Source organism: Mastomys coucha, unplaced genomic scaffold (assembly GCF_008632895.1).
Source record: "Mastomys coucha isolate ucsf_1 unplaced genomic scaffold, UCSF_Mcou_1 pScaffold21, whole genome shotgun sequence".
NCBI classification, from domain to species: Eukaryota; Metazoa; Chordata; class Mammalia; order Rodentia; family Muridae; genus Mastomys; species Mastomys coucha.
This window is the reverse complement of record NW_022196904.1, coordinates 85,515,513-85,528,063: the sequence shown is the minus strand read 5'-3', so window position 1 is coordinate 85,528,063 and position 12,551 is coordinate 85,515,513. Positions and strand designations below refer to the sequence as shown.

Genomic DNA, 12,551 nt, shown 5'->3' with positions numbered 1-12,551 from the left:
TAGGAAGCAGTAAACAGGACTCAGAGTAGCTGGGGTCTGAAGATAGTCATGAGAAGCACACTGTAGCACTACTAGGCATCTCCAGGCCTCACCAAGTGGTATAAGCAGCTTAATTTAGACCCTACCCCTTCTAACAGCATGACTCAGTTTCACAGCACAGATTCCATTGATAACCATCTTTATCTTTGTAAATTTAGATTCAGGCTTCCTAGAGCAATACTGTCCAAATATGCAATCATGTCCATAAAAGAAATCTCTCAATGAATTGCTGAAATGGTCGGATGGCCCCATCAAACATGGAAGGTTTGGAAGAACTGGAATTGCCCTGAATCCCAATCAGAGTCTCTACTCTCCTGAGCAGATTCATCTACCTAGGTTCTAAATTTCTAATCAACTGACAATCCCTTTACCTTTTTTTTTCTTTTTGTTATTCTCAATGCAATAGATTGCACAAAGAATCCTTTAGTTTCCTTAGCAACTGTTTGAAATTTATTTGGCTATCAAAATAAGCTGTTCCATTTTGAAGAGCCCAGCTGAGCCTGTGTGCAGCGATTTGTATGGTTCAAACTGATAAGTAATTCTTATTCCATTGCAAACAGAAAGCACTATCCCTAGCCCACCAAGTCAACCATCAGAAAGGCTTGTTTATGCAGCAATTCCTGTTTCCCCACTAATGCAAGCACAAGGTTGTGTGGTGTTGCTTCAGGAAGCTGCCACATTTGTTTTCTGTCCCATAATGGCCCTGAAATTGTTAGAGCCACTTTGAAAAATAAAGCAAAAATTATAATTTAATGTTATTCTCAAAGATGTGAGAGACACAGTGCTGGGATTATCATCTATTTAATTTATATAAGTTAAAAAGCATACTTTAAAATATTTTTAAATACCCCAAACCTTAGAAAGACCTGTGAGGGTAAATGTTGAGTATACATCTCTAGGATCTTTGGCTCTGAAGCGGAATGGACCTGGACTAGGTAGACAAGATGAGAGGCCTCAGCTGGACTGCGGACCACTCTCTACAAATGGCTCCTCCCTGCTGTGTTCTCAAGAGAGCCACCATCATCCTTGTTTTACAGGTGAAGAAACTTAAGGCCAAGCAGATGAAGTAACTAGAATGAGTTAAAGGAAGAAATGCAAGGCTGGGTTGAGAACCACATTTGGGCTGTGTGGCTCCAAGGCACATTCAAGCCCACCACTACCATTTTTTTTTCCATCTTAATCACATCATACTGCTTTTCCCATGATCATGGTACAGGGTTGCTAATCTTAATTCTGTAATCAATTCTTTCCCCTGATACCATCGGAAGGAGCCAGAAATGTGCCCTCATGGTAGGGTTAGGAATTTCACTACTGCGATAAAGTCTAAGGAAGCAGAGTTTTATCATCACAATTAAAAACAGAAACTGAGCAGACGTTGGTTGGACTGGGGTAGGGGTGGGGGGAACCATGTGGTCTCCCAGAGACTATGGGAGACATTCTCCTCTGCTTTTCAGGCACATGCATCCCCCCACCCGCCCAGTCCCTCCTGATGGTGACTGCTTTCCAGCACTGCCCTCCATTTAAGGGGCTTATAAACAGGATTTCCATTTGCATCAGTAATAACCGATAATCCCTCTAAGCAAAAATTCTCCAATTAAAATAAGCCAATAAGGCAGTGTAATTTTGTGTTGTATCTTATCTACACTCCCTCCTCCTCCGGAAAAACTAAACCGAACCCAAACAACCCACAAACTAATTTCATTAGAGTGCAAGATTTCAGATAGACTTAACTCCTGTTGAAGGACGGTCTGTTAGAGATTCATGGTGGGAAGAAACTACACTGTGTTACAGGAGATCCGTTAGCAACTCCTCGAGGGAGAAAGCTGTTTTAAGCGTGTTTTCACAGGCTGATCTAAAAACAGCTGTTCCTCTATGGGTCTTCACTGGTGGCACCAGCCAATATGAACTGGTGTGAGCTTTGGAAGCCACCAGCAGGACCATGGACAGTGCCACCTTTGTCAGCTCCCTGAAGAGTGCCAGTTTGCCCTATAATGATTCTTGTACAAATATCACCTGTAGGACTTGCAAATTGCAATGCACCCTATAGAGAACCCATGGCTCAGTGCTTTCTGATTGAACCACAGGAAGTGGAAGTAGAGCCAGAATGCCTGGCTCAGGGGGGTTGCTTAAGATGAGATCACAGTCAGCAGCTCCTGACTACACCAGTGCCCCCCACTCCCATATGCTACCTTCTACCCTACCCCACTACTGGATAAAGAAGCATACGTTATTCGGTGTTTTAGTTCTTACAAATCTTTAAAAGGAAGAGACCTGGCCTTCCCTCTCAAAACAGTGGGTAAGCATTCGGGTTCGGTTCTTTTCAAAGTCTCCTCTTTTCACTTCCCTTAAATGTGTCCACAGGTCAACGGTTGACTTTGAACTTGAGGATCGTCATTGCAGAAGTCACGAGGAGGTACTCTGGGTATAAGCAGGAGTTACCCTTTCAACCAAACCAATGGCTTTGAAAGGACATGGAGAGCCAAGAGGCATGAGATCAGAGTTAAGGGAGGTAAGAAAAAGCATGGCGTGAGCTGGCCATGGCCACTCTGCCGACAGGGAAACAGCATAGGAACAACAAAGACCACAGCAGGTGCAGGAGAAGGGAAGGCTGGCCTGGGAACTTACATCGTTCCAACTTTGGTGAGCCCGAACCATTCTTGGCTTGACAGTGAGGGAAGTTGTGTCTATGAATTGTTATACAGATCATTGAGACATTCAACAGATGGGTCCGTGGATTCTCACTCAAGAATGCCAAACACAGAAACGTCACCACCATTTCTGTCATAGTTGGAAATGTCTTTGCCTCATGGTACAACAGGATTTCACATCTGTATCACCTTTGAGGTCCTGTCACCATGGGGGTAGGAAAACTACTGGGTTGGTGAGAGCCCTAAGGTCCCAGACCCGAGTTCACATACTCAATTCTGATATCCTCTTGGTCAAGTCACTTCATATGATCATTTGTGTTTGTATCTAGAATGGACGTAGCTAATTATACCCATTTCACAGGGTTGTGAGGGTAAAGTGTGCGGTGAAAAGACGTAAGTTCTGATGCAAACCCAGTGAGTACACAGTGATTGTTGTTACTACTGCAGATGAGGAAGCTGGGTCAGAGATACCAGTGATGTGATCACTGGGTAGACCATCATCTGAAATGTTTCCACTGAAACATACAGTCTAAGAGTCTTTTACCCGGAACACACCCCCTACGGCGTCCCACTCCCGCACGTGCCTCTTGATCCCACAGGGTTTCCCAGAAGTGCTCCCCCTGGCCCCACACAAAGATGGCTGGCTGGCAATGCTGGTGAATGCCCTAGAAGCATCCTGGGAGGCATGGAATGAGATGCGGCAGAGCACCATGGGTCCCGCGGACCTGGCTCTGGGCTCACACTGACAGCGAATTGGGATGAAGACACGGGTGGACTGCAGCCGGCATGGGGTGTGGAGGATGGCAGAAGCAGCATGAGCTGTGAGTCAGGCACAGGGCGTGCATGGTGGAGGTCTCCTCCTTTCAAAGGCAGACACAGAAGACTCACAACACGGACAACGCAGCAACCCTACCTTCTGCGGTTCCTTTGCCTTTCCTGTCAGGGGTCTCTAAGCCAGTGCCCCCTGAGGGATACAGGGAGACGTCCGTTGGCACAGGCCAGCTGCTGGCTGTGTCCTCCGTGATCTCATACATCTGCCCCTCCATCGGCTGCAGGTGCCAGTTTAGGCCAAACAGGTGCATGGCTGTAGTGAGCAATGGAGAAAGTCATCTCTTTCTGCTAGAGGTGGAAATGGAGCTCCCAAAGCCACAGGGAGAAGGGGTCTGGGGTGGGGAAATGGAGCTCCCAAAGCCACAGGGAGAAGGGGTCTGGGGTGGGGAAATGGAACTCCCAAAGCCACAGGGAGAAGGGGTCTGGGGTGGGGAAATGGAACTCCCAAAGCCACAGGGAGAAGGGGTCTGGGGTGGGGAAATGGAGCTCCCAAAGCCACAGGGAGAAGGGATCTGGGGTGGGGAAATGGAGCTCCCAAAGCCACAGGGAGAGGGGTCTGGAGTGGGGGACACAGACCCTCAGTTCAGTTCAACAACAGCCCCCAGAAAGATCTCTTAGAGTACCAAGCCCTGCCAGGGGGCTCGAGACACAGCGGTGATCAAGGCTTTAGACCTTGCCTTGAGGGGCTCACAGTCTGGTGCTGTTAGGGATGATCAGGAAAAATCAGTTTCAGGAGGTCTTGACCTTTTTGTTCAGAAGACAAACAACAATCTAGGAGTGAGAACTATAATTTGCATGACAAAGGATTATTTCCTATGTAAAAATAACACCCACGAGTAAGTAAAGTCTAAGAAAAATGGGCATAGGATATGAATAGACAGGTTACAGAATAGGAAATACCAAAGGCCCTTAATCATACAAAAAGGCTCTTAACATCACTCACTGTGAAAGAAATCTAAGTCAAACTCTGAAATATTAGTTTTCACATATGGTTTGGCAAAGATAAAAAGGGCTGAAAATATACTGTGTTGGCAGAGAAGGGGAGGCAGGTGCCCACACACTTTGCTGGTGTGAGCATAAATGGGTATGTGATAAAAAGCCATAAAATTTAAAATACATTCACCCTTTACCCTAGGATTTCAAGGTCCCAATTCTGGAAACTTCTCCTCCAGATAAAACTCACATATCTAATAAATGATATACCTACAAGGTTACTCACTACAACATTATTTTAATGGCAGAATTTCATAAACTGGTCCATTGATAAGAGGCTAGGTAGGATCCAGCCACACAACACAATAGCACTGATCATAAATAGACTGAGGAAGATTTTTATGTTTTTTTTTTCTTTTCGGAAAGAAAAACTATAGCCTGCAGAAGAATGTGTTTGACATACTCCTTTTGGCTTTAAATTATACTGAGTGTTGGAAGGATATGAAAGACCATCGTAACACTGGGTGCTCCCTGTGGGGGGAGGGGATGATGCAGGGCTGGGGCGGGAGGGAGATGGTCGGCACATCTTTATTTTGTGCCATGAGACAGCAAAGAGTGAACACTGTCTGAAGTATACAGTGTGCATTCAGGCTGTGAATGCTGTTTCCACAAAGATTTGTAATTAGTGCCTGATTGCTCTCTGGACTTCACTTTGTGAATCAATACTTCGCTCTTGATGTGGGCATGGTGGCACACATCTGTAACCCCAGCAAGGGGAAGGCTGAGGAGGGCAGGCTGTGAGATCTATAGAGCTAGGAAGCCAGTCTGCTCCATTTGGTGAGACCCTTTCACAAAAACAAAAAGTAAGGGCCACAAAACGACTCGGCAGAGCAAAGCACCTGTTACACAAACCTGACGTCCTGAGTTCAGTCCCTTGAGTTACCAAAAGCTGTTTACTATGTGCTGGAGTATGCATGGTGGCAAACACAACAAAGAAACTCTGCTTTAACAATGTGGAAGGAGAGAACAAACCCCTAAAAATTGTCCTCTGATGTTCACTTGAGTCTTGTGGCATATATGTGCTGGCACTCACACAGTGAGTGGCACATCACACACACATACACCAACAACCAACCCAACCCCCAAATCCTCCTCCAAAATGAAACAAGACTTGAACCTGGCTAGTGGTCTTCACTCACTACATCCAGGATGCCTGCTCAGGCTCTCCCACATGTAGCAAGCATTCATCTTCCTGGATCCCACACCATGCTCTGTATAGTACCCCTTCCTCTCACTGATGATTCTATTTTTTAAAGGCCCTCTGTGGCAGACTCTGGAGAGTTAGTATTGATTCAGACAGCCAGAGCACACAGTCAAGCAGTGAAGACAGATAGGATGTCCACTCCGAAGGTCCTGGCCTAGAGGAGGTGCCTGAGAAGGAGGGGCCACAGGAAGGCAGGGCCGATCTACAGAGATAGGAAGGTCCATGGAATTATACTTACTACCTACTGTGTACATCTGGTAATATGAATGCATTATTTCTAATTCTCATGTCAATCCACTAGACACAATTTTGAGAGGGTTCAAAAATATCAGGTCTTAGTATAGATTAATAAAAAATTAGAAATTTAGTTAAAATTATGATATTTATAAGACAATGATTGAAATGTTTTGCTATGTTCTACATACTATGTTAAGACTATCAGAACAATGTATACTTTGGCTTTCATGACAACCCTAAAAGGTTACTCTTTGTAGCTACATGTTACAGATGATCTCTTGAAGGTAAGGGAGCAACTGACATGTATAAAGTTAAGTGGACAAGAAGAAGCAGAGACTGGTCTAGAACTCACATCTGCCCAGACATGAAAATTCTCACCCTGAGTCTGCTGCTGCCTCTTATCAGCTCTATTTCACCAGGCACAAGGGCTGGCATGTGAAGACACCCCTTCCCAGACATCAGACAGCTTCCAAAGGCTTCACATCTGAGGGGGAAGTAGGAATCTCTCAAAGGATGCTGAGAGGCAGGTCTCTCTGGATAAGTTCACAGACAGTGGATTTGAGGACCTACAGCAGCCTTTTTAGGCCACGAAACATGGTAGAGATACCTGGCAAATGCAGCATATTCTGTGACTCCAGGACACATTCAAATCATGTAGGGGACAGGCACATGGGTTGCTTCAGCCAGGAGGTTGTATTTTTGTGGGAGTGAGGAGAGTGACCTTCTTTTTGGTTTCTATGAAGTGGGGCCAGAGGTAAGAAAAGATTCTGAATCCTAATTGCTGTTTCCTAGCTGCAATATTCTTATCTGAGAAATGGGAAAACATATTCTATCAGTGCTTTTAGTACTGAAACAGTGGGGTGCTGTGCCAGAAGGGTACTCTATCAGAGGTGTGTACCATGCCAATGGGAGTACTGTGTAAGTAGTATCAGAGGAATGCCATAGCAGAGGGGCACTGTATCAGAGATATATACATTGTCAGTGGGGTAGTTATAAGTGGTAATGTTAGACGGGTAATTGTCAGAGGAGCATGCAAGAGCAGTACCATGTCACAGGAATACTAGATCAGAGGTGTGCATCATGTTAGTGGGGTTCTGTATAATTGGTGTACTCTGTCAGAGGGATGCTATACAGGTGTATATTATGCCAGTGGGGTGCTGTATAAGTTGTATACCCTGTCAGAGGGGTTTCATATTAGCGGGTAGCATGTCAAAGTGGTGCCTTGTGAGAGAGATTACCGTGTCAGAGGGGTACCAAGTCAATGGAGCATCATGTCATAAGGGTACGCTGAGATTTAGCATACCATATCATCAATGGGATACTATGTGCCAAGGTACTTTGCCAACTCTACATAAATACTGTATTTTCCCAGGCACCAGATTTGTTGATAATAACAGGGACGGGGATAATAGCAGCTCCCACTGACTGAGCAACTTTGTAGTCAGGAGTACTGTGAGAGGTGCGTTAGCCTGCTTTCCACTTCTGAGTGATGGTGGCGATAGAAGACAGTTAGCCGGCCTGCCAGGAGCAAAGCTGCTGCTTCCTAGGTTGAATTAGCTCACATCTCTACTTCCCTTCCTACTGTTTTAATCTATATATTGGCAACTCTGAAGGTAATGGAGAACTTCCTTGAACTACACACAACTCAGATGTACACCATTAAATGAGCAGCTCGTCTTCCCCCATTAGAGTCAATTATCTTATCTAAGAATGCCAAGTGCTGTCTTGTTAAAAGGTCACAAGAATTAACTAATTCCAGAATGAATAGAATGCTCACAGCTCTGCGAAAAGAAACATTTTTATTGTCAGAGCTTTCTCTTAATTTTAAGAAGATACAAAAGCAAGCCTTTCCTTTTAAAAAAGAAGAAGAAGAAAAAAAAACCTGCCAGGACAGCATTTGGTAGGGTGGGAGGGTAGAATCTCAGAGATGAATCTGATACCCAAGTCCAGGGTCCCAGGGGAAGCTAATAGGGTAGGGCAGTTCGCAGTTGGGGGAGGGGCTAGAAGTATATAGGTAAATGTTGATATCTCATTCTTTCTGCTCGGCTTCCTTGGAGAGGCTCCCACAGCTATGGGAGTGACAGGTAGTCTCCATGACCTGTGGAAAAGGTCCCTCTGAAAGCAAAGCTTCACTTAAAACCACTTGTGATGTATTCCTTGGAGACTCCCCAGACTACCCTGAAATGACAATGGAGGATGGTGATAGGGCATGGGATCAATGTCATCAAGATGGAGCTGGGAAATACCCTGCTGATACTTCACTACTAACCTAACAGGCAAGCGGTGCCCACTGATGCAATAGTAGCAAGTCTGTTCGAGGGGTAACCAACCACTTTCTGACTGGAGTTCCATAGTCAGGAGTAATTCAGATCTGCACTATAAACCTCATAAAATGCCCGGGGCCAGGGAGGACGTCTGGGCTGGGGAAATACTGCTGCTGCTTTGCTAAATGGACATGATGTGCCTGTCCAATTGCCTTCTGACTAATTATGTCTATCCCCGTAGATTAGTAATGTTGCAGGCAGCTTTGGTCAGAGATACTTCTTTAAACAGTGCATAGAATTAACTGCAGAGACTCATTATCTAGCCAGAGTGCTGGGAATAAGTAAGTGTTACATGCTCAGCCATACACAAGACGTCTTTATCACCCTCTCCAGAGCTCAGAAGACAAGAACCTGGGAGCTGGAGGACTGGGTAGAATATTGTAGAATGCCTTCTCCTGGGCAGGACATGACCTTTGTACTCTCGCACTCACAGCTGCTATGACTGCTTGCACAGCATGGAGCTGATCGACACCCTGACATGGAGGGAGGGGCGTAGCTTTAGAGGCTCTGCCCTCTCCTGAAAATCTATAGGCAATTAATGGCTACTGGTGGGGAGAGAGACATTTTCTGCTGTGGTGTAGCCACTGGTCAGGTGTTCATGCTTCTGTAAGTAACCTCTCACCCATATATGTATATATGCAAGACTAATAACTGTCTGGGTCACAAATTAGGGGAAAAAAAGGACATGAACGTTAAAGGGGAACCAGCTAGGAAAAGGAAGGTGATGAGTGGTAGTGGGGGGGTACTTGAGAACAGTGGAGGGCAAGTATGATCCAAGTGCATTACGTGCATGTATGCAAATGCCATGATGAAGCCCATTATCATGCATGACTAGTACATGCTAGTAAAAACCATGGGGGCTTTTGGAAGGTGAGCACTCCAGACATGGAATTTGAGGAGGCAAAAGAGCAGTCAGCAAACAGAAGTCATGCTAAAGAGCCCTCCGCTCCATCACTGTACTGCCTGGTGAGTTTTATGGCCTTGGGTGAAGACTTGGGGAAGAGAGAGGAAGAGAGTTAGTCTGTGTTCTCTTCAGAGGACACACGAACACAGATACAGACACACACATAGATACACACATAGACACAGATAGATAGATTGACAGACACATGCACAGAGACAAGACAGACAGACAGAGAGACACACACACGCACACACACACACACACACACACACACACACGCACACGCACACACACACATGCTCAGTGAGGAATTTGGTCTATGGATATAAGCTTCAGTCACTACCGAATTCCTGACAGTCATTCAAGTAACAACAGTATCCCTCAAAAGTGTGGTCAATGGCCAACACATTACAGATATCATTCGGTCTCATGTAAAAGGTGGCCTGGGCAACATTAGTGAGGAATGTATATAATGATATTAAAATGAAAGCTGAGCTAAAGTGAGTAACTGAAAGAACTCAAAGTTATGGTGAGCTACTAAGACCAGACAGCAGAGCTGCCTTAAGGGTGAACGAGCTTCAAGTTCTTCTTCCTCTTCCTATGTCTCACTTCAAGATAAAAGAGACAGCATAAAGCTACCCACAAAATAAAGGCTGAATGCGAGCTGGAGGCTGGGAGCTTACGGGGCCACTCCCTAGTCTTTGTCCTACAGAACTGGTATAAAGTGGTGAACTCTGTTTGGTCAAATGTTCAGAAAGTAGAGACCATTAGTTAACAATAATAATAAAAGAAGCCAAAAAATATAAATGATTCTCCCCAGCCCACTAAGGATAGAGGAGACCATTCAAATAACATAAATCATTTATTGTATTCCTCATTCTCTGAAGAATGAAGAGTAACCACCTGCCCACACACATTGCAGGATTATGTAAATTATACTCTGCACTGTATATTTATAACTAAGGTGCAAATCCCTGTTCAAGTATACCAAGGGTGACCTAGATAAGAAGTGTGGTTTTCCCATTAGACTACTTGTAATTCAATGAAAAGGTGACAAGATGCTTGAAGAGTTCAGAGAGAGGCTGTGGAGAAGCAGCAGGGTTCACAGGATCACCCACATTGAAATGTTAATGATTTCTAAAAGCCAAGAGCCAGGGTGGGAAAGTTCAATCGCCCCAGCTCTGGTCCATCTGATCCTGGGGCTGACATTTTCCTGTCGCCTTTTCCTGCCCAGTGAGACATGAGCGATGGCTCAGAAAGTGCAAGCTTTGTCCTGACATTTGAAAAAAAAAAAAGTTTCCATTGATGCTCAGGCATACTGAAGGCACCCTAGCGCCCAATCCAGAAGAGGCAATTAACAAAGTCATTAAGCCAGCTGAGGAGAGGGGAGTTTCTGCTGTCACAAGGCAGGGGGCAAAGTGTGCAACCCTGTGCAGACACCCACTTGCGCGTGTGCTGGAGCAGCTCCGGGGAGTGGGTAGAGAAGGTTATAACTGCGAGGAACTGCTGGTCCAAGTGGCATTTGGGTATTTTGGCTGCTTGTGTGTCTGTGCATCGCTTGCAGGCCTTGTGCCATCAGAGGCCAGGAAAGGGCATCAGATGCTCTGCAACTGGAGTTACAGACAGCAGTGAGCTTTAATGTGGGTGCTGGGAATCCAACCTTAGTCCTCTGAGCCATCTCTCCAGGCTCACCAAGTGGCATATTTTTTAAACTCAAAAGTAGGAACCATGGTCGTGACTGGCCACCCGCTTTTAGTTTTTAGTACTCAGATTTAGAATTTTTTTTTTTGCTTGTTTATTTAAATAAAGTCACTGGTGTTCAGACTTCCAAGGAGGGAAAAATCAATATCAGTACAAAGCAAGATTCCCTGAAAAGGCCACACTGTAATAAAGGTTCTTCAGATCAACTGAACAGAACTTCATGACAGTGGAGAGTTAGAATGTTGTAGATCTAGAGCTATAATAACCTTGGGCTAGCTTCGGTCACCTTAACAAGTCATTAACTACTAGTTGCTGTGAGTGATTTACTCTTTCAGCTATCAGGTAAATCTTTGGAATACAGCCTGTTAACCAGACCACTGGCTTCCACCAACACCAAAGCTCAGTGATCAGATAGCATCTGAGGCCTATACAAGTTACCATGCTTTGCTGTAACCTATCTGATGTCCCCACCGAAGTAGCTGGCAAAAGCACTGATGTATGACTTCCTTTTGTTTGGTGGCTATAAAGATTCCCTTTAGCTGTACCTAGAATGGAACGTGTCGCTCAAGCCATCTGAATCTATTCCCAGGTCAGGGTCACCAACTTTGGCTCCGAATAAACTAGTTCTTACTGATGTTTTGCATCAGCACCAACAAAGACAGAAAAGGCAAGAGATCACACAAGAACAGCAACTTTTCATCTTCCAGTTCATATCCCTGCTTCTATAAAGCTACCAGTGACACAGAGATAAGTGTGGCAATGTAACAGGTGGCTTCTATAAAGCTACCAGCGACACAGAGGTAAGTGTGGCAATGTAACAGGTGAGGAACCAGAAAGCAGCCTGGACACCTGACACAGGAGTGGCTAAGGTACAGGCACTGTATGCAAGGGAACCTCTATGACAAACATCTATGACAGCCACAATGAAGAAGGTCTTTGAGACGTAGTGTTGGGGAAGGGAGCAGGGCATAAAACTGCATTTTTCCCCCCTGACTGTGCTTCTGTATGCATTTCTCTATATGCATATGAAAATCAACAAAGAAATAGATTAAAAGGACACCATGCTTGAATCATCCTGTGATTGTGGATACATTTTGTTCTGTGGTTTCCAAGTGCACGTTAGTGCTATTTTACATATGACAAGAAGTCCTGTAACTCAATTTCAGGCAAGAAAGGTCTAAGGGTAATGGAGTGAAGGAAAGAGGCCTTAAGTCAGCAGGGGGTCAGACTCTAGACTAAGGGAGTTATACCAGGTTGTCGGGGGACAGTGGAGGCTCAGAAGGCTCTGTGACCTCCAAAGACACACAGGGAAATGATGGAGCCGCATTTGATTCCAGATCTTAGACTCAAAGTGCAGGCTCTTAGTTATCACCCTTCTGATGAGTTACAGTGGCTAACATTAAATTAAAAAAAAAAAAATCCAGCGCAAAGCTTTGCCGAAAGCATAGCTGGAGTTGCTCTTTGGGACACTTCAAGGGGCTTTCTTTTTTTATCCTGGCTTTCATGATCAAAATGGCATGCCTGTTAGATTGTAGCCAAGAGCAGAGTGCAGTCTCTCCAAAGCATGGTCATTTGAGAGTCTCCTGACTGCGGGCAGAAGTCAGTCTCAGCCTCACTCACTCTCAGCTTCCTCCTCTTCAAAATGAAGCATACTTAGAACACCCATCCCG

General features: G+C 45.1%; 1 protein-coding gene across 17 annotated transcripts in view; it reads right to left on the bottom strand.

Annotated features, from left to right (window-relative positions):
- Window positions 1-12,551, bottom strand: part of Tenm4 (teneurin transmembrane protein 4) — a 702,050-nt gene that overhangs the window by 176,916 nt on the left and 512,583 nt on the right. For 16 of the 17 annotated variants that reach the window (XM_031387401.1, XM_031387403.1, XM_031387408.1 and 13 more), the window contains one exon: window positions 3,601-3,771. The exons of the other annotated variant lie outside the window; for it this stretch is intronic. In XM_031387401.1, the coding sequence (XP_031243261.1) occupies window positions 3,601-3,771 (171 nt within the window). The remainder of the gene's footprint in view (window positions 1-3,600; window positions 3,772-12,551) is intronic. 17 annotated transcript variants of the gene reach the window in all.